The sequence below is a fragment of the Curcuma longa genome, chromosome 21 (genome assembly GCF_044706935.1).
Source record: "Curcuma longa cultivar G26 ecotype Majalengka, Jawa Barat chromosome 21, ITB_CL_G26_1.1, whole genome shotgun sequence".
Classification (NCBI taxonomy): Eukaryota; Viridiplantae; Streptophyta; class Magnoliopsida; order Zingiberales; family Zingiberaceae; genus Curcuma; species Curcuma longa.
The window spans coordinates 12,266,734-12,293,788 of NC_133881.1; the positions used below are offsets into that span (position 1 = coordinate 12,266,734).

Below are 27,055 nucleotides of genomic sequence, written 5' to 3' on the forward strand. Positions count from 1 at the left end.
TAGTTATTTTTTATCATAAATTATTTATGAATTAGTTAAATAAGTAAATTTGTGTGGAAGTCTAGTGTTCCTTTGATAATAGAAGGTAATTTTTTTTTATATTAGATATTTAGTTTACATTGATTAATCTTGAGGTGGACCGTCTGATTTCATATTTCGCCCACTAAATAAATTTAAAAAGTGAAGTGATTCTTGATATGTCATCCTAACGTCATTAATTATTCAAATATTGTTTGTATGTACTGCATGAATTTTGAATCATAATTACTTAAGAAAAATACTTTGTTTCTTACTACCACACTATGCTTTAAGGTCATTTGAGTTCAATCACCATTGCTCAAATCCAATTAGATCAAAGAGAAGAGATACGAAGATGCTCAATCTTTATGGCTTGACTAGTAAGTGTGAAATATGATGATCAATTCTATGGATGATTGATTAAAAATTTATCTCGTGGGATACTTTTAAAGAAAATTATTTCCTCCATTAATTTGTTTGGGATTCGATCGTTAGATCCTGCGTCGTGACCAACTACAGTTTCTCGATTTACCTCCTCACAAATGGTTGTGGGCCCGATCGTGTAGGGCCACTAAGATGACGAATTCTACTTTTTGCAGAAAAGGGATTCGATCGTTAGATGCTTAAAAAATTGAGAAAACACCTCCTATTCTTGGGGCTCCATTACCTAATTACATTAATAGAAAATGATATCATCCTCCGTAGTGATTAACTGTAGTTTTCTGATTTATCTCCTTATATATGATTGTAAGGTCAACCGTATGAATCTACTGGGATGATAGATTCTACCTTTTTACTGTAGTTAATAAAAAATGATGGTTGACTTGTCAATTATTCTAATATTTTCATAATAAGCAAAGAGGAAGGAAACATTTAGACACAAAGACAAAGCAATGGTTATATATGTGAAACTAATGAACCGTTTCGAGCAAGTGTACCCGTTCGTCCTAACTCGACCGGTTTCTTTCCCCCCAAGTCCATGCTGTGCCGCTCCGAACAGCAGCGCAATCAACGGTCCGTTCACGAGTCGGCGCGTGGGCGGCTTCGTCCCCATCAACGAATTGCGAATCTGGAGGCAACCCCAACGGCCAGATGCGCGCTCGAGCCGGCAACCGTCGTTATCCTGCCCCAGTTTCATCTCCTGGCGACTCGCCTGCTGTCCCGTCCTATATAGTCTCCTCTTGCTTTCCTCGACGGCTCATCGTTTCTGTCGCGAACGGCTTGCCCTCGTAAAAAGGTATCTCCCCACCGCCACCAGCGATCTCCGTCGCCTTCCTCTGCGTCTCACTTTCCCAAATTGCCAGCAGCGGAGGGAAGAAGAAGAAGAAGAAGGAGCGAGCGGAAACCATCCGAATCCTAACCGCGGGGCGGGGGGAATCGTCCCTTGCCCTATTTCTCCCCTCCGGCCGAAGCGTGGTGATGAGTTGCACCTCCGCCCATGGTCGCCGCCTCCGCGTCTTTTGTAGTCGTCCTCCTCCTCCTCGTCTCGTTTGGCTCCCCGGCTGTCTGCTTCCCTCGGCTGGACGATGGCGGAGTGGATCGCGGGGATCGCTTTTCGATCTTGAACTTGGAGTCTTTGTGGCACGACTACGCGCCGCCATCCCCGCCTCCTTCTCCGCCGGACCCGCCCTCGGCCTCATGTGAGGACGACTTGGGCGGCACCGGCGACTTCGACGGCCTATGCGAGGTCCATACCAGCGTACAACTCTCCGAGGACGTCTTTGTGAAGGCGAATGGGAGCTTCGTCGTCTACCCGGATGTGGTCCTCAGCTGCCCGCTGGCAGGGTGCTCCATCGTCATCAATCTTACGGGTGAAATCCGGATCGGGCGCAATGCGAAGATTGTGGCCGGGTCGGTGCGATTGGGGGCGGGAAACATGAGTCTAGCTGACGATGCAGTCATCGATACTACGGCGCTGGCGGGGGATCCGCCGCCACAGACCAGTGGGGTCCCCTCCGGGGTAAATGGTGATGGTGGTGGACATGGGGGAAGGGGCGCGAGCTGCGTGGTGAAGGAGGGGCAGACGCAGGAGGATTCCTGGGGTGGAGATGCATACTCCTGGTCGACTCTGACGATGCCTGGAAGCTACGGAAGCAAAGGGGGCTCGACAAGCAGGGAGAAGGATTATGGAGGAGGAGGGGGTGGGCAGGTATTCTTCATAGTCAAAGATTTCCTTGAGGTTAACGGAAGCATTTTGGCTGATGGTGGTGAGGGCGGCTCTTTAGGCGGTGGAGGGTCAGGTGGGAGCATCTATATCAATGCAACCAAAATGTAAGTACAAAATAATTTCGATTAACATGATTTTACTGCGGAGTTAAATCGTGTAACGTTGTTAATGCTCTGAAAATGTGTAACATTAGATATTTTCCTTAATCAAAGCAAGGCTATTATACTACAGTCACCATTATTTAACTTTCTGTTTGTTTTCTCCTTGCCTACTTTAGCTTTGTGCTGTAAATTGATATAGCCTGCATGCTAGATATACACCAATCCATTGGAATCTATAACAAACTATATGTAATTTGGCAACAAATTGTTTAAGCTCTAATAAATATTTCTCAATTATCAAATCAGTCTAAATTGGTTTCTGGCATGAGCTTCTATTTCACTACTCAGTGAAAATTTCATGAGTTTAATATGTATGGTTAAAGGGAGAAACTGTTTGGTTATATTTTGTTTTGTGATTTCATGGATGTTGATTGATTTTTTTTTCTGTGTTGAATTCTGAATTCAATTCTTAAAATCTTGAGTCAACTGATCTGTATTATTAATCACAAAAAAAAATGCATGCATAGTGAATTCTATACCTTTTGAGTTTAGCTTGGTTGTTATGGATTTTGTAACACAACTTCGAGTAGCAGTTTTTGATGCACAACATGACAAGATAGATGGATTGCAGCTTGGAATTCTTTTACTTATGATTATTGTGGCACTGGCTTAGAGATGTTTGTCATGGCTTAGTCATATGCTTTGAACTATCTTAGGGGAACCTTAGTGACTTTGCATTAGTCTTATTAGTTAAGACTTATCTTCTTCAGATTAGTCATGCGGTTTGGATCTTTTTAGTTAAGCTGTTAAGCAATTTTGAACGCAACTATGATATATTGGGTGGATGAAACAATAACAAAGCTTATTTTTAATTCCTGATCCTCATGCATCTACAAGATTGGTGTCTCTCTCCTTTAATGATATTAACAAAGAGGATCCAAGAAGGTTTGAGTGAAATACGAGGATGCGAGGCTGTTAAAAACACAACCCCTGGATTCAATGCACAGGTGTAATCATGATATCACAGCTTATCAAGGGCAAATCACTGCTACAACAATTTAAAGTTTTTCGTTGCACAATATCTCAGGGACATGCATACATGTGTACTGAAGGGAGAGATCTGGGGCCTAATAATTGGAATTATTGATCCCATAGATTCCCATCTTGGGAGATTCTGCCAGCCAAGTAGGATCAGCGTTCACCTCAAGGTCCTCAACTAATATCTCTCAAGAAATTGTGTATCAATCAAACAACAAGCAACTAAACCTACAGAAGATTATTCTAAATTCGGCAAATCAATCAATTTTGGTATTTGAATACTTCGGTGGAGAAATCAAAAGATATAGAAGGTTAATTGGGGAAGGCAAAGGCGCAAATTTGCTGCAGGAAGTTGAAAGATGTTTGAGTCTTTTTCAGGGTATGTAGACCCCCCACACAGAAGATGTTCAAATCCCTCAACTTCTACACAGTACACTTGATCATTTGATCCACACAGAGTGGCCCGTAAACCATCACATAACTCTAACTAGCACTTGATGCTTAAGTTGATTTTGTTCATTTCAGTGTAGTCTGTATATTTTCTCATGTTTCCACTAACTTTCACCCAGTAAGATAATTATATATGCTACAGACTAAGGTCACATTAAGATACTTCAAAAGGAAAAAAAAAGAAAGGAAAATAGTAGACAACAATTTGAAAGCATATCAATGGAATAATACTAATGAAAACTATATAATATATCAATTAATGAGCAGCAAAAAAAATATTATATAAACTGTTGTACAAAATTCATTATCATCAATTAGCGTTAAGTCTTAACTATTTGAGGCTAGTTACATGAATATTATTGCTCCATTGAACACAATGGAAGATTACCATTAAATATTAATTATCATACAAAATATAGTATACAAATATGATATTATGATGAACACAATTTTTTAGACACAGTAATTAAGATGTTAGGTGTCATGAGTGACTGAGAAGATGCAGCCTGAACATTGCTCCATTATCATTTTAAAATACAATCTTCAGTGTGGCTTGTGGGAGATATGAGCTGCACGATGGAGTATGCATGTCAGATAGTGCACTTGTGGCAGTTGTATTTGTTCAGATTTGAATATCTGAGGGTGTTATTTTTTTCCTAAAAGAGATATTGATTTGGTAGACTTGTTACCTTGTGTAGCTGAACATGTATGCCACATCAAAGCCGACAACTATGTTGGTTGTTATGAAGTTTGAGATGGAGTGCTTGTATTTAGTGAATGGTATAGCAAAACTTCAAAATTGAGATTTGAGTCACCACGAAGCTTAACTTGCAATATTAGATGAGAAGCAGATCCAATTTAACTAAAGCAGTGGGACTATGAAGAATCCATCATGACACATATGTCCAAGGACAAGGGAAGTTAGATATCAACAAGCAAATCATGAGCAGCCTTAATAGGCATTCCGGTCCTTAGGAGTGTACTCTGATATGACACTTTGTCGTTCATCAACTGCTACTGAAGTTCGCTTATTGTATGCTTTGTCAGTACTATATATAAAAATTTTTCTTATCCAAAAAAAAAGCAGCCTTAATAGATCTGATGAATTCGTATGATTCTTTTTGCAGTCTAGGGTCAATTCGAAGATGTAGACAATAAGATACCAATATATCCTATATATTTTGTAACCTAATGCAACAAGTTGAAATTGTGCTAAATGTTTAAGGGGCATAAGTAAATGAAAGAAAACATAATTAAGAATTCTGAATTGCCTTGGTATTGAGTCAATGATGAGATATGATATGCACATACGATCCTAGAGTTTGGACATCCTTCTTTGCTTGATGGTAGTTACAATATTAGCTAGAGTATAGTACACTATTAATCAGTAAATCATACTTTTTTCTATTTTGGATTGATTTCTTTTTCTAACAAAGATGGTTGCTTGCGTTAGTGTTGCATTTAAGGATTGCAGCTCACCAAATAAATGCATTAGATGTGCCTGATAAGACAGTGATTTCTAGTCAGTAGTTAACTGATGTATCCTTCCTGTTGAGCTTGACATTAAATGAGTTTTGAATAAATAGTGTATTCTCATCCTGCTTTGGTATTTTTCAGAAATTTGATCATCAAAATGCAATATTTTACTTCTAGGATAAAGTTAGAAATCTGTTTGCACTTGTATGTGTTATAAATTTTTTATACTGAATACAAACTCATGATAGCTGCTATTTTTTATATTTGATTAACTAATATCCAATTACAGATACTGTAATGATGACTCAGGTTTTTGCATGAATAGAACTTCGTCTATCAACATGCATATGTATATAGCATTTCAGTTTACATTGGTAATGATTACACTATATGCGGCAAATTTTACTTTAAAACATTCAATTGGATTTGGGAAATTCATTTGCTGTACTAGTGACTTGAAAGTCTCTTCAGTCATGTGAGTATTATGTGCAATAGTTGAAGCTTATCTTACTAGCGATCAAGAAGTTCCTTAACTAGATGTATTCTTGTCATTCAGTGCTATGTGTGTGTGTGTGTATAAAGTTTCTGAACTATTGCCTTTATTTACAGCTGATCTACTTGTCATCTTTGATCAACATACAAAACTATCCTGTCTTGAAGATGGATCTAATGTTCTTTTTCTAATTGCAGGAAAGGCACAGGCATGGTAAGTGCATCGGGAGGTAGTGGCTTGGCCGGTGGTGGTGGAGGTCGCGTATCCATTGCAGTTTTCAGTTGGCATGACGAACCACACATTTTTGTTCATGGTATGATTATGATTTGTCCTACTTTCAGTACAACTTGTCTTTTTTTTTTTTTTTTTTTTTTTTGAGTCTTAAAGAGGCCATTGTTCTGAACAAAAGAGGCTCTTATTCCATTAGCACATTTATAATGAGATCACTGACAGAGGCACACGACATGTACTGCATCATTCTTAGTTTGCAATCCTTGGTCCACTCGTCCAACTCTCCTAATCTCATTGACCTCTATCTGATAGAAGCCGTTTCCATCCCCACCTGTAGTTCTTGTTCCCCCAACCACCCACACAAAGCTTTATCCCATTCTCTTGGCTAGATAGAAGCCCCGCCCCTATTGCTCCAATTTTTTTTTCCTTTTACAGGATCTCTAGAGCACACCTCCGACTCTGCTAGACAACATGGATTCAATGCTATGGAAGTTAAGCATTCCCTCAATTATCAACTATTGCAAATTGAAGGGGGAAACCTACCTATGCAAATCTACATCGAATTGATCAAGATCTAAATGCATGGAAATTTCAACAATAAACTTGCTTGAATAGTCGAATCACTTCCATAGCCAGTATCTCTTTTGAAAATCATATGTATGCCATAATACTTTAGTAAAAAAATCCATATATAAGTTCCTTTTCCTTTATTGTGCTTTAGTTTATTATGATCTTCACTTGATAACCATAATTATTTGTTATTATCCCATATAAACAAGTGTCAAGTGGGATAACCCCATTAGCATGAGAGCTGCAGACTATGGTTTGAAGTCTCATTTTGTAATAAGGGTTTGGTGCTTGACCTGAGTGAGATGATTGAAATGTCAGCTAATGTACTGTTTGTTGGCATGACATCCAGCCAGTTGACATCAATTAGACGGAAAATCAAGGAGGGGGAAGACGGGGAAGAAGAATATATCAAAAATATTGCTGCTGTCAATGCTACGTAGAGTACTAGTTTTGTGTCTGCTCATGTTGGTTTTATTTGGGTTGACTGAATAAGATATTTTGACCATGCCAATCTAAATGATGTGACATATAAAACCTAATACAGAACATAGGTGTGTGAATCTTGAAATCAAATACTCTAACCTAAAAAAGTTCAGATGAATTTGTTAATAAGCTATTTGTTGAATTAAAAAACTAGAATTTTACATGACCTAATCACTCAATTGATGCAAACCCTGCAAGAACACAAAATGGCAATATACATTACACATTGCATGCTTAGGAAAATTTAATCCTGTGTTTTAGATGCTATAACACATTGCAACTCGACATCACAGGCATGAGAATAGACCTGGACATAAGTTGAGGGATATCACAAAATGTGTTAAGAGTCAAGTCCTCTAACTTTAACAATCTGTTAGATCTAATATGTCTGATTGGTTGCGGTCATGAAAAACTATCTTGGTTGTTGAGGCCTTGTTGGGCTGGATCTGGAAATGTGACAACTGTAGTAGGGCAGATGACATTGGATCCTATTGCGACAGATGGAAGGTGGGTGTGGGGTTGTCAGCAGGAAGTAGGCCATGTGCGGCAGCCAATGTTAGTAGGCCGCCTGTAGTGGCCCCTGGAGAGGTTGTCTAATCAACAAGTGGGAGAGTTGGCTAATGGCGAGGAGATATCCACTTGTTCATGGTGTTCGTGTGATAGACTGTCTATGACAAGATTGAGGTAGACCAGGTCTTCTTCAGAAGAGCAAGGAGGCTACAAGATCACTGGCAAGAGCCAATTGATAGAAGGCCCTATAGGATGAAGTGAGAGGTACAAGTCTTCTCAGTGAAGTGGATTTACTGAGGAAGAGGAGAACAAGTTTGGATGTGGGATGAGACTCTGCTACGTCATGGTGGTGTGGAAGTTGCAGGCTATGGGATGCATTTGCTTGTGGTGGTGAAGCAGACAAGGAAGGAGTCTTCTTGTTATCCACCCTTTGCTGCTCGCAACCAAAAGCTCAACGTGGAGATGGGTGTCTGACAAATCTGGTGAACTCGCAGTGGCTTGCAGCCATAGAAGAGAAAGCATTGGGCGTGATCTGTCACTTGGAAGGGGTATGAGTTCTTTTGCAACTGGAAGAAGCCATGGGCTTATGGGATGCTTCTGCAGGGAGACAATTCATGAAGGAACCACTTCCTGTAGGGGTTTAGCTCTGGACAGAGCTACAAAATCTTGTTGTTATTGCTTGTCATAGTTGTAGTTAGTTCAGGCAACAATGGCGGATGGTGGAGGTCCTCTGACCAAGTAGCCAGGCCGAAAGGGTGATAGTTGGTCAATGTGGTGGGGATACACGAGGAGTAATTAGGATGAATCGATATAGGAATGATGGAATACCAAACAGTGAATAGGAAGGCTCTTATACAACACCAAAATTACCTAAAACTCACACAAATTGATAGCTATCTCATATAGAGAAATTAGAATCTCACAATGAGAAGAAAACTATTGAAGATAACGTTATTTAACAGAAATCTGCTTTATAATGTGGTTTAGGGCCAAAAGGTATAATTTTCTTAACTAATTTGTCAGGTTATTCTTACCCACATAAATATTACAAACTTTACTTAAAATAACTTTTAAAAATTTATATAAAACTTTTATTTAAATTTTCTATTTTCAACCCTATGTTCATCCAAATATTAAATTTGTTAAAGTTGATTTGCTGACTACTTGTTCTTGTCCTAAAGATTGAGCTGTAAGCAAGAAGACCAATTTATATGCTTGTATTCGTAACATTCCTCCCTCATGTATGGGTGATACTCCCTCTTTATCTGTATGGATTGAAATCTTGAGTCATATCGCGCGATACCGGTGAAAAAGTTCATTCCGTTGATGGACCGGCACTGATACAACACCGACACAGGGGTTTCGGCCGGGAGACGCCTTCAAAGGTGTCGCTCGGGCTTGGCAACACCTCCAGAGGCGTCGCCCGGCCATGGCGACGCCACCGAAGGCGTCGCCCGGGCCTGGCAACGCCTCCGCGCGCGGGCCGTGCGTGCCCTCGGTCGCGCGCGCCCCCAATTGTGATTTTTTGTTTTTTTTTCAACTTAGGATTTAATGAGATTTTAATAATCAATTCCTAGCTATAGTTAGAGATAATTTAAATAGATTTTATTAAAACCTATAAAATTATCTTATTATTTTTTATTTTTAAATATTTAGATTAATTTTTTATTTTAGTTAATATATTTTATATTTTAAAAATACCGAAACTATACTAGCACGGTATGATGCAGTACCGAAACTGTATTGTTCCGGTCCAGGACCGAAAACTTGACATGTCTCGATATTTTAAACCTTAGTAAGCGGAGTACTTAACTTGATTAGCCGGGCTTTGCAAGGTTGGATTTGGACCTCCTGCTCTGATACTATTTTAAAATTAATTGGCTAACCCACCTGTCCCAGAAGCTTAAGCTCTAAGGAAGGAACTAAATTATATGTTTATATTGTTAACAAAATCACACTTCTTCTCTATTGATTTCTTTCAGGTTTAAAGAGACTGTTTTAAAATAAGTTTTTCCAATAAAAAAATTGGTTCAGAATTTTTAAAAGCAGTTCCATTTTTAAGGGCTATGAAATACAATTTTATTTTATTTTTAGCAAAGCTGAGTCTTTATGAGATTGGGTTTTTATAAAACCCTATAAAAGATGTGTTCATCTCCTTGTTACATTTTTTCATGTAATAATATAAGTTCTCTATAAAACCCTATAAAAGATCTGTTCATCTCCATGTTACATTTTTTCAAGTAATAATACAAGTTCTCTATTCTGATATTCTCTTTTCTTTCTCATTTTGAGATTGCTGATTCATGAACATGATTCGTACTACGGAATGCATGTTATCTGCATATGCAAATTTTTTTTTTTCAATTTTTTCCTGATCTCCATTTTCTGCTTCTTTTTAAATCCAGTTTGGTCATGCTTTCAGTATCAATTATCAAAATTCAGATTATTTACTCTTGTTTGGGCTAATATGTGGTTCTTAGACCACCTTCTTCTGTAAATACCTGGTAATTGCATATGCATGATTTGCTGTCTATTTTATAACATTTTCTTGATAGCAATAATAGGTTTACTGTTTCTGAAAGTACTTCACTGTACATTGAAATTCCTTGAATGACCTTAATGTTATAGTTCTTTTGATAGATATCTTTAGATAAAACACTTGATTACTTTCCAGGTTATGTATCTCTATAAATAAGCTTAACTATTTCACTTTGGATTTGGTTGTTATATATATCCCATCTTTATGGGATATCAAAATCTGAGACATGACTAAGCAATGTGTTTCCTTTTGGCATTCTTGTTTTATTATTCTATTTAGACTATAAACTGTCATTAGGTTGCTTCTTCTTTGTGTTTGCCTTGTCATGATTTTTTTGGGGGCTTATTCTGTTATTTCTTCTACAGGAGGAAAGAGTTTTGGCTGTCCTGATAATGCTGGTGCTGCTGGAACACTTTATGACTCAGTTCCTAGAAGCCTTATAGTTAGCAACCATGACCGATCAACACAGACTGATACACTTCTACTTGAATTTCCTTATCAGCCGCTTTGGACAAATGTTTTTATTAGGAATTGTGCCAAAGTTGCTGTTCCTCTACTATGGAGTCGAGTACAAGTTAGTTTCCTTGCTTGAACGTTATTTTGTGTTTCGAGCAGTATTATATTCCAAAACCCAAATATGTCTATGACTGCATACGGAAGTGGTTCCATAGCTTCCAGGTTGCCCAAAATATTAATATAAAATAGCACAAGGAGGATTTTGGTGTTTTAGTAAATGAAGCCATTTGAAACTATTGTTGGTTTAGTACATCATGAAGAGACAATAATTCTGACACCCAGGATTTTGTATTTGGCAATTCAGGGTTTAGTTTATGATTGATTCATTTAAATGTTATGGTTAGTTAAAATATTAGAGAACTACAGTGATCCCGAGGTTTAGTACTGCAAAATCTGAATGGAGGATGCAAAGCCATATCTGATTAGAAAAATAATTATGGTATTTTCTTTACAAATCAAGTATGTAATTCATTTGCTCATTTCTTGTTTGAGAAAATCTGTTTTGCATGTAAATAAGTGCTATGGTAGACAAATGTTTATAGCTTATATTTTTTTTAGTTTTGACCACGAGGTGTTCCTACACCACATTGGATGTATGACTAGGGTGGGAACGAAAAGGTTAACCCTTCCAACAGTACTGTTGTAAGAATTTGGATCCCTGACCTTGAGTTGGGTCACCTCTGGATCTAGCTCGCTTACCATTAGATCAAACAACTATAGCAACTATTGGTTTATACTTTATTTTTTTTTACATCTTTGGGAACTTATTTTCTTAAATATAAATCCAATTTTAAATCGATAACATGAATAGGATCAATGCAGTAGCAATTGAAGAAACACAAATTGCCGGAGGACATAAATGCATAGAATTTAACAACATATCTTATCATTTCCATGCTTATGGATAGAATGTATAGCCAAGGATTTTCTAATGGTTAAGTGATTCAAATATTTCTGAATTTGTACAAAATTGCTTTAGGACATTGTTTAATTACTTTCTGCGATTCTTTTGAAAACACAATCAGTATCTGTCCACCTTTGGATGAATAAGGCTGCTTTAGGTCCTGATGGCATGGGACTATGTCCATAACCAAACGACTCCAAGTAGTTTTGTGAGACGGCATTTTCTGTTGTATTGTCTTCTCTTTAACAAGCAGGACTTCTTGGAACTTTAGAAAACTTACTAGAGTCGTATGCTTTGACAAAAAAATGAATCATTTTACATTTAGCAATATTTTGGTGATATCGCTGACTTATGTAGTTTCAACTTGCAAGTGCTTAGGAGTCTAGTCTGCTTCATTTTATTTTTTTTAAGTACATCAAACTTGCTTCTACTCATATGGTCGAAATAGGTAAAATGGGTAAGTTAGGTTAGAAGTGTTGTCTGCCAAAACTGTTCTGATTTTCTGATAATTCAGCTGAAGTAAACTGGTGTCCCTGAAGCTCTCTGTTTTTCAAACATTTTAAAAATTTGGATTCATTCCTTTTAATGAAAAATTCTTTTGTCTTTAATTTAATATGGTTTTGTTCGTGGTTTATTCTTAATGTGCTTGTTTTAAATGTTGGGCAATCGTAGCTGATTTTCTGATATTTGCGCAGTTGGTTGGAGGTGTCCATTTTATAGGTTGCGTAGGGTTCTTGTTTGTGAGATCACCTAGATGGTATTTTTTTCCAAATGCTAGAATATCGACTACATGTTTGAATTTATTTGCTTCTTTCAGATCAGCTTACCCTACTCTGTAATTACCAGGTTCAAGGGCAACTTAGTCTACTTAGCGGTGGCATATTGACCTTTGGTTTGACTCGTTTTCCGTATTCTGAGTTTGAGCTTATGGCTGAAGAACTTTTGATGAGCAACTCAGTAATTAAGGTACTCCCGGAACAATTACTTCTTATTGTCTTTGTTATTCCTTTGCAATTATCAGCAACTTATGTTATTTCTGCTTTTCTTTTTCAATTCTATTGTTTGCTTATTGATGTTAGTTTGAGGCTTAGCCTCAGCACCATGATAAAGGTTGCTCCTTTTCTACCTCATGTGACGTGTTTTTAAAATAATAGTCATGCCATTTGCAATTGTAGGGGTAAGGCTGTACCACTGATCATCAAATCACTGATAGGCTTTACAATGGATGGAGCCTCATGAATGGAACCATATGTATTTTTTTTATTTGTCTCTATGATTTCCGAATTTCAGCTGGTAACCTCAGCTGCTATACATTAGCAATAATATTACTGAAACCTGTGATTTATTTCTGCCTGACATTTTTTTTTTAATTTGATAATTGGTCAACCTGGATCTTAATTTTCTGTTAAGAAGAATCATCATGAATGTGATTGATAAATTTGATGATCGGCAATGATACCTTGAAGATTGTCCTTCTTGATATGGATATTATTCTTTTTTATGCAAATTCTCATATCGGTGCTGCTATTCTCACCACTTTATTTTGTTTGATTGATGAATGCCATCACATTAAGCAATGGTTGTATCTATAATTGCTATGTAAGAAGGTACATTTATCTTAGATTCACTATTTATCTTCTCTTCATGTCTAATTTTAGGTGTTTGGTGCGCTACGTATGTCTGTTAAAATGCTCTTGATGTTGAATTCTAAAATGATTATTACTGGTGGTGAGGATACAATAGTGGCAACGACATTGCTTGAAGCTAGTAATTTGATTGTTCTGAGGGTAAGTTAGTTCTTATTCTGGGCTAAATTTGTTCATTATCAGTTTTCAAAACAAGGTTAATTGTAGGCAAAGGATTAGTGATATGAGCCAAATTTTATTCATTAACTTTTTTTTTTTCAGGAATCATCTGTCATACATTCTAATGCAAATTTAGGAGTTCATGGTCAAGGTCGGCTCAATTTATCTGGACCAGGAAATATAATTGAGGCGCAACGTTTGATTTTGTCACTTTTCTACAGCATCCATGTATGTTAGCGGGTTATATGTTTATTTTCTTGCTGTTGATATGATATGATTGCTAGATGCAATTAATTCATGCAATTTTGAATATCAATTTTAGTACCATCGCTTGCTAAATGTTAGTATCTTTTATAGTTAAAATTTGATAGTCAAAACCTTGTTTTGCTATTGACTAATGTCATTTGATACTTTCTTGGTGTCCATTTGTCATATTTATTAGTCTTTAATTTGGCCGATCTGGTTTCATATCAAATAGTGATTTTTATCCCATTGTCATCTTTTACCATTCAAGCAGAAACTCTCCTGCATTGCCTGTCCAATGTGGCCATACTTAGTGTTGGCCATAAATGTTATGTAAAAGGCCATCCATGTGTAACCATGACAATCATGTATTGGATGTCTTAAACGTACTTTTTGAATGTCTTTGTTGCAAATTTTGTTCTTGTTGGAGAATTTCATTTTGCATCAGCAGTTTCCAATTCTTTCATTTCAACCCTAGAGTATACAAATTATTCCAATTTACCCCGTTCTATCAGTATCTGGTAAGTCTTAAATATCTTTATTATCTTCATGGAATTCTTCTTGTTCTTCAGTCCCTTACTACACCTAGAATCGACCCCCTATCTCTTTTCCTCTTGCATGTTGCAACCTCTTAATTTGTAGCTGCATCATCTTTGCAAGACAGTAGTAGGAGAGAATGGTAAGAAAGGATTCATTCTCTAAATCTTTCTCTTCCCTAGATCAAGAAGGTTCCATCTCAATTCAACAATTTCTGATGGTTAACTATGCCATCTTTTGCAACTGCTTGATTAACTATTTTCTGTATGAATTACTTGAAAATGTTCATCGTGATCACCACTTTGAAGAGGCATTGAGCCGCTACCACTCTTGGGCATGGAATGCTTTTTCTATGAGAATCTCGACACTCTTTACTCCCACAATAACCATGATGATGACTTCTTTGAAAACCTTCATTGGCATGATGATGATGAGGTGCTCACCTTGCTCTCACATGCTGGTCATAGACTGCATCTTATGTTGCTTGGCCTCTCCACCTCCTTCCACAATGTGGCAGCATAACCTCATTGCCATCACCATTGTGATCATTTTGGATGACAAAGAAACCAAGAACAGAGGTGTTGAGTTTAGGGCTGTTGTTTTTAGTTTGGCAATTGTTGTTGCGATGGATAACTTTTCGACCAATCTACTAATCGACCAATAGTCTCTAATAGCAACTGTTCGACTAATTACCAATCATAATAGCTATAGCTACAGAGATAGCAAGTGTTAAGATAGGCAGTGTTAAGAAAATACTATCTAACATAGACATTGCTATCTTACATCTATCTAACATAGACATTGCTATTTTACCATCTGCTATTTTACTATCTGCTATCTTATTTCTATCTAACATGAACATTGCTATTTTACCATCTGCTATTTTTAATCGACTATCCGCTATTTTAATATCTGCTATTTTATTAACATCTATCTTTCCACATGTCTAGTCCGATTGATCAATCTTTTTTTTTGGGGCAATACTATATGAAGAATTTTACCCGCAAGCGTGAGGATGCATTTTAGTATTTTCCAGTTAAAGACCAAAACACTAGCACAATTTGAGATTTCAAACCTTGCCTGTCTAAGGTTATAAAACCTATCATTAACCCACAACTACTTTTATGAGATTAAATTATTGCTTTACAATCTCCTCCACTCGAGCTTTGATGTCTTGTTAAGACCCTAACTTTTCTAATACCCATAGGAAAAGTAAATTCCTATTTTCTACTACCAAGGGTGAAGTTGAAGTTTCGAAGGCAAAAAATCAAAAGGGCATCCCTAATTTAAAAAAAGTCAAAACAATGCCCCGTATATTCCTCATCTGAAAAGACCCTTATTCCAATGTTATAACTGCTACACCATAGCTTCTACAACTTGATTAAAAAAATTATACATAAAACACTTTTATATTATAAAAACTCTTTACTAATATGCTCAAAATTGCTTAAACATGATCAAAATCGCCTTCAACATGGTCAAAATTATTTTAAAATTATGGTAGATGCTATGATAATATTCAAGTGATTTTGACCATGTTGAAACGATTTTGATTAAGTTTAAGCAATTTTGACCATATTGGTAAAAAATATATATAAAAGTGCTCTATGTATACCTTTTTTTTACCAAATTGCATGTTTATTTTAACATGTTATAACAGCTACTTCAAAGCTGTTACAACAACGTTGGAATAAGATATTCTCGGGATGAGAAATATTATGGGGTGCTATTTTGATTAAGATTTTTTTAAAACGGAACCCCTTGTTGATTAATTTGATAATTAGAGGCACCCTTTTGATTCTTTCCCAAATTTTGATATGGCACTAAATTTAGGCTAGTGTTAGATTGATTCTCATTCTCTTGTTTGTTGCAACTATAATACTTTAGGAAGAAGCCATTGTAAGAGGTTATTCAGCGGTTACAACTTGCATGAAATTTGACATCATGCTTTATTCTCACTAGGAGATTTGTAATGAAACTAAAATTAAGGATTCATAGGGTAGATGATGGTGCTACTATTATCTTGGGTTTCCATTTTTGGCTAGTGATTGGGCCCGATGATTTAATGGATAAGTTATCTTATTTGGACTGGCTAAGACAATCAATATCATTGCAAACTTAATTCTAAGCATGATGGAGTATATGTGTGATGGTGGAGCTACTATTGGATATCACATTCTACCACTTAGGAATGATTCTAAGCTTTCAGTTGAACTTGGGGGCTTGACGGAAACAGATTCCATACGCGAGGGAGATTGCAACACCATAATTTAGTTGCACATGCAGAGTGTTGGGCTAATGAAGGGCCCGCAAAATGAGTAACATATGATTATCTTGTACTTAAGCATTTTGAGTCAGTCGTTGAGCATAATAAAGTTTAATAGATTAGTTCTCTCATCTGGGCAAGGATGGGTTGTGTTATGTCACAAGAGTGTGGTGGATATTGGCAGAGTTTGATTAACACGAAAATATTTGTTCTAGTGCTTGACAACCCCATTGCTGCATTTTGAACCAGTCGTTCAGCATAATAAAGTTAAGCATATTGGGTTTCTCATCGCTACAAGGATGGATTGTGACATATCACATGCATTTTCCTTAGAGCGTGGTGAATATTGGCAAAGCTTGACTAACATGAAAATATTTGTTCTAGTGCTTGACAACCCCAGTGTTGTCAGTGCCTAAATGCTTAGATAAATTATCCTGATTTTTATTCAGGATTGTTTAATCTACACAAGTTTTGGTGCACAGCTGTATGGATTGGATTTGAGGATCATTTGAACCTCAATAACACTAGAGTGATTGCACAAGAAAACTAAAATAAGCAAAATGGGGTAATTTAAATAATTCAATTATGCTAGCTCAAATGAATATTTGCCTTTATTTGTTGGACACTTGTCTTTGTCAGGAGAATACTCTGACTGCTTCTGCCTCTGCCACGTGGTTTGCTTTAGTTCTCATTGTATATGTGCAAAGATCAGTATTACTGAACATGTTATGGAAATATTGAACATGTTATGCGGGATTCTAGATCATCAAATTACTGAACAAATTTATACCTCATCCTGTCAATATTTTAGTTACACTTAAGTTGTTGGAACATCATTTCAATTACATGATTTGATACTATTCTTCTTCCTATATTTCATCATTTGCTGACACAGTTCCTCATTTCTGCCATTTCATGCTGTTGATACAATCTTATAATCTATGATGTTTAGTTGCAATGCTTAAATCCTCAGATAGTTTCTATCCTCATAGGTTGGACCGGGATCCATTCTGCGTGGGCCATTGATAGATGCAACTACTGATGAAATGTAATGTTTTTGCTCTCTTTTTCCTTGGATATTATCTTTCTGCCTTTCTTTACTTGGATTGTGTTGTCTGACAAGTTAAATTTGATTGGCTGGCTGTATATGTGCGTTTAGGGCTCCAAGTCTGAATTGTGAGAAAAAAAACTGTCCCTTGGAGTTAGTTCATCCACCAGAAGACTGTAATGTTAATACTTCACTCTCGTTCACCCTCCAGGTAATGATTTTGCATCTGTCTCCTGTGTAGTAAGTTTCTTGGATTGTTAATATATTTTTCGCTTTCAGATTTGTCGTGTTGAAGATATTGATGTTGCTGGCCTTGTTCAAGGAACTGTTGTTCATTTCCATAGAGCAAGAAGCATTGTTGTGTACCCCACAGGAAAAATTAGTGCAACTGGTTTGGGTAAGAACTGTTTAAATCTTTGCTTCTGAAATGCTGTTTTCCCCTTTATCTTCCCAACAGTCACTTGTGTTTCATTCACTTTTTTATGTTGTTGCATAATTGTCCTTGGTTAATAATACAAACTGTTTTCTCATGATAGTAATGAGTCATTATTGTCTTCCATATTATTACTTAAGGTAAAAAAAGAATATATCACTTTATTGAAAGATGAGGTATATTTATATTATATATGGTATCATATATACAACTAATACTTCTCCTCAAGTTGGAGTATAGATGTTAATCATGTCCAACTTATCACAAAGATAATTAATCCGAATCCCATTTAAGGCTTTTGTGAAGATGTCTCCTAGTTGTTCACCAGTCTTCACATATCCTGTAAAAATCAAGTTTTGTTGAATTTATCACGAACAAAATGACAATCAATTTCAATGTGCTTAGTTCACTCATAAAACACATGAGTAGCTTGATTATCACACCACAGTTTTGCTAGTACTGAAATCTTAATTCCTACTTCAGGTAAGAGTTGATATATCCTCATTATCTCACACATAGATTGTGCCATAACCCTATATTTCAACTCTACACTCAATTGGGACAGAACATTTTATTTCTTACTCTTTCAGGAGACTAAATTTTCCTCAACAAAGATATAATAACTTGAAGTAGATCTTCTATCTATTTTGGAACCTGCCCAATTTGCATATGAAAAACATTCAATATGAGTGTGCCCATGATTTACATACATGATACCTCGTCCGAATGCCCTTTTCAAGTAACACAAAATTTGCTCTACTGCTGTCCAATGATGAATTGTTGGAGATGACATAAACTGACTGATAACACTAACCGGATATGCAATATCTAGATGAGTTATAGTAAGGTAATACAACTTCCTAATCATTCTTCGATATCTTTCAGGATGTTCGAATAGTTCTTCATCTCTTATGAGGTGCATGTTTTGAATTATTGGAGCTTTATAAGACTTTGTCCTTAATTTTCCTGTCTTAGTTAATAGGTCAAGGATATATTTTCTCTGAGATAGAAATATACCTTTTTTACTCCTTGTAACTTCAACGCCTAAAAAATACTTTAGCACCCCCAAGTCCTTCATGTGAAATTGAGTATAAATAAAAGACTTAGAGATAAGATTTTCGTAACAATACTTCCAATGATAACAATATCATCCACATACATAACTAACAACTAACTTGATGATACCAACTCCTGATTGCTTGTAGAACACAAAATAGTCATGTTTGCTTTTTATCATACCAAAATTTTCAACAACCTGAATAAATTTTTCAAACCAAGCATGGGGACTCTGTTTCAAACTATACAAGGACTTTCGAAGACGACATACTCGCCTTAACTCTCCTTGAGCAACAATTCAAGAGGTTGCTCATATACACTTCTTTTTGAAGATTTCCATGAAGAAAAACATTCTTGATATCAAGTTGATGTAAAGGTCAATGATGAGTAGCATCTATTGAAATAAACAATCGAATAAATATCAATTTTACAACAGAAGAAAAAGTGTCAGAATAGTCTACACCATAGGTTTGAGCAAAGCTCGTTGCGACAAGACAAGTTTTCAATCTGACAACTGATTTATCTGGGTTGACTTTAATTGTGAACGCCCATTTGCATCTAATAGTTCGTTTTCCTGAAGGTAAATCAATCAAGTCCCAAGTGCTATTGTCATCTACAACATTCATCTCCTCTATCATTGCATCATACCAACCAGGTTGAAATATGATTTCATGGACAGTTTTAGGTATAGAAATATAGTTAAATGAAGCAAGAAAAGAACAAGAGGATGACGACAGGTCGTTATAAGAAACAAAAAAAGTAGTAGAATAGGTACACTAGCATTTACCTTTGCGTAATGCAATAGGGAGATCATTGCTCGGGACTGGATCAACTGACGAAGGAGGAGATGTAGGACCTGAATCAAGAAGTTGACACCTGGAGTAGAGTTGAATAATAGGAGGCTTGACAGGATGCAATTCCGAGATGGGTGCAGTAAGGATTAAAATCTCGTGCCATATCGGACGATACGCACGAAATTTTTCGTTCCGCCGCGGCACCGGCACAGCGCCGACACAAGAAATCCGGCTGGAAATGCATCTGGAGGCGTTGCGAGGCCTCGACGACGCCGCCGGAAGCGCCGCCCGGGGCCGGCGACGCCGCCGGAGGCGTCGCCCGGGGCCGACGACGCCGTCGGAGGCGCCGCCCGGGGCCGACGACGCCGCCGGGGCCCGGTGATGCTCCGCGAGGGCCGCGCACGGCGATCGCACGATCTGCGCGATTTTTTTTTCTTTTTAAAACTTTAGGCTTAATCGGATTTTAATAATTAACTCCTAGTTATAGTTCAAAATTATAATTTGGGATAATTTAAATAGGCTTCATTAAAACCTATAAAATTATCAAAAAAATTTTATTTTTTATTTTTAAATATTTAGATTAAATTTTTTATTTTAATTAATATATTTTATATTTTAAAAATATCGAAACTATATCGGCACGGTACGATACGGTACCAAAACTGTATCGTTCCAGTTCGGGACCGAAACTCCGGCACGGCTCGATATTTTAAACCTTGGAGTGCAGAGGATTTGACAGAATATATTAAAAATAATCATCCTCCTCCTGACAAGTCGGAATAGATGAAGACTGAAATAAGGTGTATCTTCCATGGAGGTAACATCAATTAAAATAAGATATTTGTTAATACTGGCACAATAAAAGCTATATCCTTTCTGAAGACGAAAATAATCAAAGAAGGCACACTTCAAAGACTTGGGGGTCTAATTTAGTGATATGTAGACAAACATCCTAAACAAAACAAATACTACCAAATATCCTAGGGTTAACAGGAAACGACTTATTGGGAAAAAGTATTTTGAAAGGGGATTATGAAGAACAAAGGATGACATGCAATTAATAAGAAAACATATTGTAGAAACTGCATCAATCCAAAATGCTTTGAGAACATTCATTTGAAATAAAAGGGCTCGTGCAGTTTCAAGAAGATGTATGCTTTTACGTTCTGCCACATCATTTTGGGATGGAGTATGAAACACAAGAGGTTTCATGAAGCATGTCATTCTGACCCATATAAGATTGAAATAAACCGGATGTATATTCTTTAGCATTATCACTTCATAAGGTACAGATGAACACATTGAATTGAGGTTTAATCTCAGCACAAAATGCACAAAATCGAGAAAATAATTCAGAATGACTTTTCATTAAATATAACCAAATTACACGAGAATAATCATCCATAAAAGTAATAAAATATTTAAATCTAGGTTTAGATAAAATACCCCCAAATATCAGAATGAATTAATTCGAAAGGAATAGTAACACATTTATTTACTTTGGGACTCGAACTAATACGATGATATTTTGTAAACTGACATGACTCATAATCTAATGAAGATACCTTACTATATTGTGGACAAAGCTTCTTGAGCAAAGGAAGAGATGGATGACCCAACGTATAATGAGTCTTGAAAGGAGAAGTGATACTCGAGCAAGCAAAAAATTTTGGGAGCGATGTGTCAAGAATGTAGAGGCCTCCAGACTCATGTCCTTTACCAATAATCTGCTTCGTCAAAAGATCTTGAAATAAACAATGATCAAGAAAAAATGAGATGCAACAGTTAAGATTACGAGTTAGTTGACTGACAGAGAACAAATTAAAGGGCAAATTAGGTAAATATAAGATAGAGGACAGAGGAAGCAAAGAGGTAGTATTGATAGTGCAAACCCATGAACACAAGATGGTGACCCATCAGCTAAAATAATGGTAGAAGTGTTAGCTTTGGATTAGAAAGTAGAAAAGAGACTAGAATTATCTATCATATGATTTGTGACACTAGAATTAATGATCCATTTAGAGGATGAGGAAACAAGACATGCATTGTGTTTACCTGAATCAACAATAGCAGTGACAAAGAAAGATGAAGATTTGAGTGATTCATGATATTATGATAACATGACAAATTCATCTACAGAGATAAAAATTGATTTATTAGAGGCATCATTGGTGGACGCATTATGGGCTGAGTGTTTTTGTTGATTTTTATATTGAAGCTTTCTACACTCAAACTTTGTATGACTTGATTTACAACAGTAGTTGCACATACTACCACTTGAATTCGGTATTTGAGTTTAAATGTCCTGTGAGCCTTCTTTGTTTCCACTGTGATTAATTGATCTTCTAGTCACATAATTAGTATTGCGATTTACCAAAGCACTATTAAGCGGAATTAGTGTAGTACTTTTTGTACGGAGAACGCAACTAAATACATCTTGTAAAGAGGATACCTTAGAACCAGAGAGAATTTGTGACTTAGCAGACTCAAAATCAGGAGATAAGCGAGGAAAGCTCATGATAGTTATTTGCTCTTGTTGCCGTTGTTGAACTTTCACATTAGGGCTAAAGGGCAATAGCATATTGAGCTTCTCATATGTCTTCTTGAATGTCATAAAATAATTGATTAAAGGTTGATCTTGTTTTTCCACACGGTAAAAGGCTTTGCAAACCTCATACATGTTGGAGAGATTCCCTATTCTAGAGTACAAAAATTTCAAATAATCCATCAATTCTTTAATAAATTCACAATGATTGATCAAACCAATTACTTCACTATTAATACAATATCAAATCTAAAGGAATAAGCGAACATCCTCTCTAAGTCATGTCTGCTTTAAATCATCTTTAGGAGGATCATCAGTCAAATGACCATCTTTATTAATATTCCGTATATAAAGACGAACAGTCTTACTCCAATTCAAATAGTTCGAACCATTCAACCTATGGTCTGTGATTTTAGACATCACAGACACCACATCCATCATAATAGAAGACTTATTCTCATCCATAAGACTTTATCCCAAAAGAGTTATATAAGAGAAGAATTTGAAGGAAGACCAAGATGCAACGGCTGATGGGCAACAAGATGAGCGCGGGGCCATGAACTCGTCGAGTTGGTGCGTGCACGTGGACAGATGGAAAACAAGAGGGTAGCAACGACAAGGATGGAACCTAATTTCGAAGCTCTAATGCTTTGATACCATGTTACTTAAGGTAAAAAAAGAATATATCACTTTATTGAAAGATGAGGTATATTTGTACTATATATAATATCATATAGGCAGTTAATATGGTATCATATATATAGGCAATACATTTAGTTACACTGGGTTTCTGCTGCATTTTTTTTCGTAAGATTTTCTTCGGGCATTTTGGTCAAATTTAGTCTAGAATTTTGGAATCATGTACCCTTGTCACTATGTTAGGATTTGCTCTGTCTCTTTAATTTGAACAGTTGGATGGTATTTTAACACCAAAATTAATATGCAGATTGTGCTTTATCATAGTTTTGCCATAGGGTCGTATATATTAAATTACATTTGGTTGATGGTTGAAAAGGATGTAACTGCTGCTAACTCGCGTATTGACTGTGGTTTTGCTTGTTTCAAGCTCAGAGAGTTCTTAGTAGATAGGTGCTTGAATTAATCAGTGACCTTATGTGTGTCTTAATGTTCCAATAGATATTGTTGGATACTTATGGGAGAGGAATATTAGTCTCATGGTACTATGTTAGGATTAATTTGAACAGTTGGATGGTATTTTAACACCAAAATTAATTGCAGATTTGAGTTTTGCATAGGAATCATAATTTTGTGTGTTCAGAGAGTTCTTAGTAGACCTGGTTTTAGGGTGCTTGAATTACTTGGTTATCAGTGACTTTTTGTGCTGAAATCAAAATGTGTGTCTTAATGTTCCAATAGATATTAGTTGAAACAGGAGCTCTTTTACAAATGAATGTTTATGGGAGATGCGGGAATATTACTTGGTGAGCATAGGAATCATCTTTGAAAATTTATATGTTCGTCTGCTGAATAACACACAAGACAACTTTAATATGGGGGAGGTGCATGACAATATGACAATAGAGAGGGAGAGAAGAGAAACTGATGGAGAGAAAAGGGGAGGGGTGACAAAGGAAATAGAGAGGGGGAGAGAAGAGAGATTGAGGGAGAGGAGAGTTGGGAAGGAGAAGTGTATGGAGCAATGGATGGCAACAGGCTAACAGTGCAAGCAAGCGGTGTAGATGTGCAAGGAATTTGGAGAAGATGATTAAGTAGAGAGCAAGGATTAAAATACCGTGCCGAACCGTCCAATACGGCCGAAATTTACCGTTCCGCCCTGGGATCGGCACCGGCACTCGACCGGCACAGCACGCGCCGCATTCGCGTCATCTCTGCGTGCGTCGGCTTGCAGAAGCGAGGTGGTGACACGGCGACACGGCGACTCGATTCCTTCTGTCCGCCAGACAGAAGGAAGCGAGGTGGCGACACGGCGAGGCGGCACGCGGCGAGGCAGCGAGGCGGCGACGCAGCGACGGCAGAGGCTCGGAGGCGGCGGAGGCAGAGGCGGAGGCGACGGAGGCGGCGGAGGCGGCAGAGGCTCGGCGAGGCGGCGATCAGAGATCGCGTATCGGCAGAAGCCAGATCGCGATTTCCGCCGAATCGCGATCTCGCGAGGAAAAGTTCGATTTTAAAAAAAAAATCAATATAACGGTTTTAATTAAAACCGTTATATTAAAATAAAATGTATTATAATAACTGTAACTGCTGCTTCGTATTGACTGTGGTTTTGCTTGTTTCAAGCTCAGAGAGTTCTTAGTAGATAGTTGCTTGAATTAATCAGTGACCTTATGTGTGTCTTAATGTTCCAAGAGATATTGTTGGATACTTATGGGAGAGGAATATTACTTGGTAAAATTTTTCCACTTTTTTGAGCATAGGAATCATAATTTTGTGTGTTGAGCTATGTCGGTCGGCATAGGTGGGATTTATAGTTCGTCTGCTGAATAGCACACAAGACAACTTTAGTATGGGGGAGGTGCATGACAATATGACAATAGAGAGGGAGAGAAGAGAAACTGATGGAGAGAAAAGGGGAGGGGTGACAAAGGAAATAGAAAGGGAGAGAAGAGAGATTGAGGGAGAGGAGAGTTGGGAAGGAGAAGTGTATGGAGCAATGGATGGCAACAGGCTAACGGTGGCAAGCAAGCGGTGTAGATCTCCAAGGAATTTGGAGAAGATGATTAAGTAGAGAGAGAAGGAAGAGAATTAAACAATTCCTAACCTTTTAACAATACTACAAAGCTAATTAAATGTGATTAAATTGAGACCATCCTATATATAAATTTGGTTTAAATTTAATCTGTTAAAATAAATGCAAATCGAGCTCGATTTGAACATACTTATCTTAATTGCTATATCTATTTGATGGACTCCAAATTGACTTCCACCTAATCTCTAAATTTAAAATATTAGTTCAGTTTAACCTAATTAGTCATTAAAAAAAATAATTTTAATTGTAAAATGTTTTAATAGGATAAAATTTAGTATCTAGCTTTTTTTTTTTTAATATTTTGATTTTTGTAACGTCAAAGGATTGTACAAGCAAGCGATGAGAAAACTAGAGTTCAATGAGATTGTCTTGAGCTTTTTCTTCTCCTTTAAGTCTTCTCTCAACTTTAGTTTGATTGTTAAGAAACAACTAGAGTTCAAAATGATGCTTTGATTAAATAAAAATTTATTTGATTAAGTTGAGAAAATAATTTATTTATTTTTAATTCATTTTAATGGAATATCATTGAAGATATATCATGATTTATTGTAACCTCCTCCTCCCTTCCCCTTCTTTTCCTCGTCGCCCTCCTCCTCTTATTATTAGTTGTTGTTAGGGCTCGACACAGGTAGAGGCATAGGCATCAACCCATGGCTTGGGATGGTCAACATACATTGACACATCTCATTTTGGTTAGGGATTAATACCCTGACATAGAATGAGATTTTTGACCTTGGGAAGTTGGTCATGCTCTTGTTTCATGTTGTATATTATGGGTGGTCGACCAAATTTGCCCATGGCACTAATTTGAGGTTCATTAGAGTGAAATTCTCTGCGAATATGCTAATAGTTGAGGCAAAGCGTAGGAGCAAATGTGGTTGAGGCTGGGAGAATCAGATGCATTGGTTGAGCCCATGATGATAGTGATGGCGCAATGAGGTTACAATTATCATCCTTTTCTTTTCATCCACCCAAGTAAACACTCAGACAAAAGAGGGAGCTATCCATTTCCATTCCATGTCAGTCTACTCTACCAAACACGGCCAGCCTAACCTCCTTTTCCCTCTTCCTCTTTTTCCTTGTAAACATGGCCTAAGACTACGGAATGGATTGCATGGAAGTCATTCCTTGAAACATTATTTCATCTTAAGTTGATTCATCAACGTCAATTGGAATAATAGAGGGGACTGCCCATTTCTATCCCATATCGTTCTACCCTACCAAACACAACTAGGCTATGCCCCTTTTCAACTTTCTAGCATCAATTATTGCTTAGTCACCATACTTTTCTATTTTTGATCTAGAATTCTTGATATTTTCTCTAAATACATTTGACACATAATTATTTTTTATGACAACTTGGTTGAAAGCACTAATTTTTGTCAATATTTAATATTTATCATGATATATATATCTACATATTGTTGTGATTGTGTTATTATATCACACTTTACAAAAGGACCAGAGGTTTAATTAATCTCCTTTTGTTATTTCAATTCATATTGTCAATTTTTCATTATGCTATTTTGTTTTGGAAAAACTATTATTCACTAAACTATCACTAAATATGCCACTTGTTCTTGTAATGTCATCAATCTTTGTAACTAGTTAGTTGGACAAAAATAAACTTCTAGTTCATAACATATATATGTATATATATTTGATGTGAGGGGAAATTCCTAGAGATGAGTTTAAAATGGTATAAATATGTACTTGGACGATCAATAAATGTTCTAATTAGGTGACGTGAAATTATGACAAATACATACATTAAATAAGAAAAAAGAAGACCAAAGAAGACTTGGTTAGCAATAATAAAACAGGATAAAATTTATTTAAATATAGATAACAATATCATAAAGGATAGAGCCTAATGGCGTAAAAGAATTCATATAGTCGACCTCATCTAGTGGGATAATATTTAGTTGTTGCTGTAGAGTTGGTCAAGTTACTTGCTTATTCTGTACTTGTAGGCTGCCTAATTAAATCCTTCACTACCATTGCATAGTCCTGCATGGAAGTGGCATAATTGCTGAATTAATGACTATATGAGATTTACACCCGCTTCATTGTATAGGGCTATTCTTCACTTTGATGGAAAACT

General features: G+C 36.7%; 1 protein-coding gene across 1 annotated transcript in view; it reads left to right on the plus strand.

The window, feature by feature from the left end:
• Nucleotides 1-1,238: 1,238 nt before the first annotated feature.
• The window catches only part of LOC141814417 (uncharacterized), a 41,273-nt gene continuing 15,456 nt past the window's right edge, over nt 1,239-27,055 (plus strand). Inside the window, exons 1-9 of the mRNA XM_074702383.1 lie at nt 1,239-2,289; nt 5,941-6,056; nt 10,442-10,650; nt 12,343-12,462; nt 13,155-13,283; nt 13,404-13,529; nt 17,340-17,395; nt 17,507-17,606; nt 17,675-17,792. Coding sequence (XP_074558484.1) covers nt 1,457-2,289; nt 5,941-6,056; nt 10,442-10,650; nt 12,343-12,462; nt 13,155-13,283; nt 13,404-13,529; nt 17,340-17,395; nt 17,507-17,606; nt 17,675-17,792 — 1,807 coding nt within the window. The 5' untranslated portion in view covers nt 1,239-1,456. The remainder of the gene's footprint in view (nt 2,290-5,940; nt 6,057-10,441; nt 10,651-12,342; nt 12,463-13,154; nt 13,284-13,403; nt 13,530-17,339; nt 17,396-17,506; nt 17,607-17,674; nt 17,793-27,055) is intronic.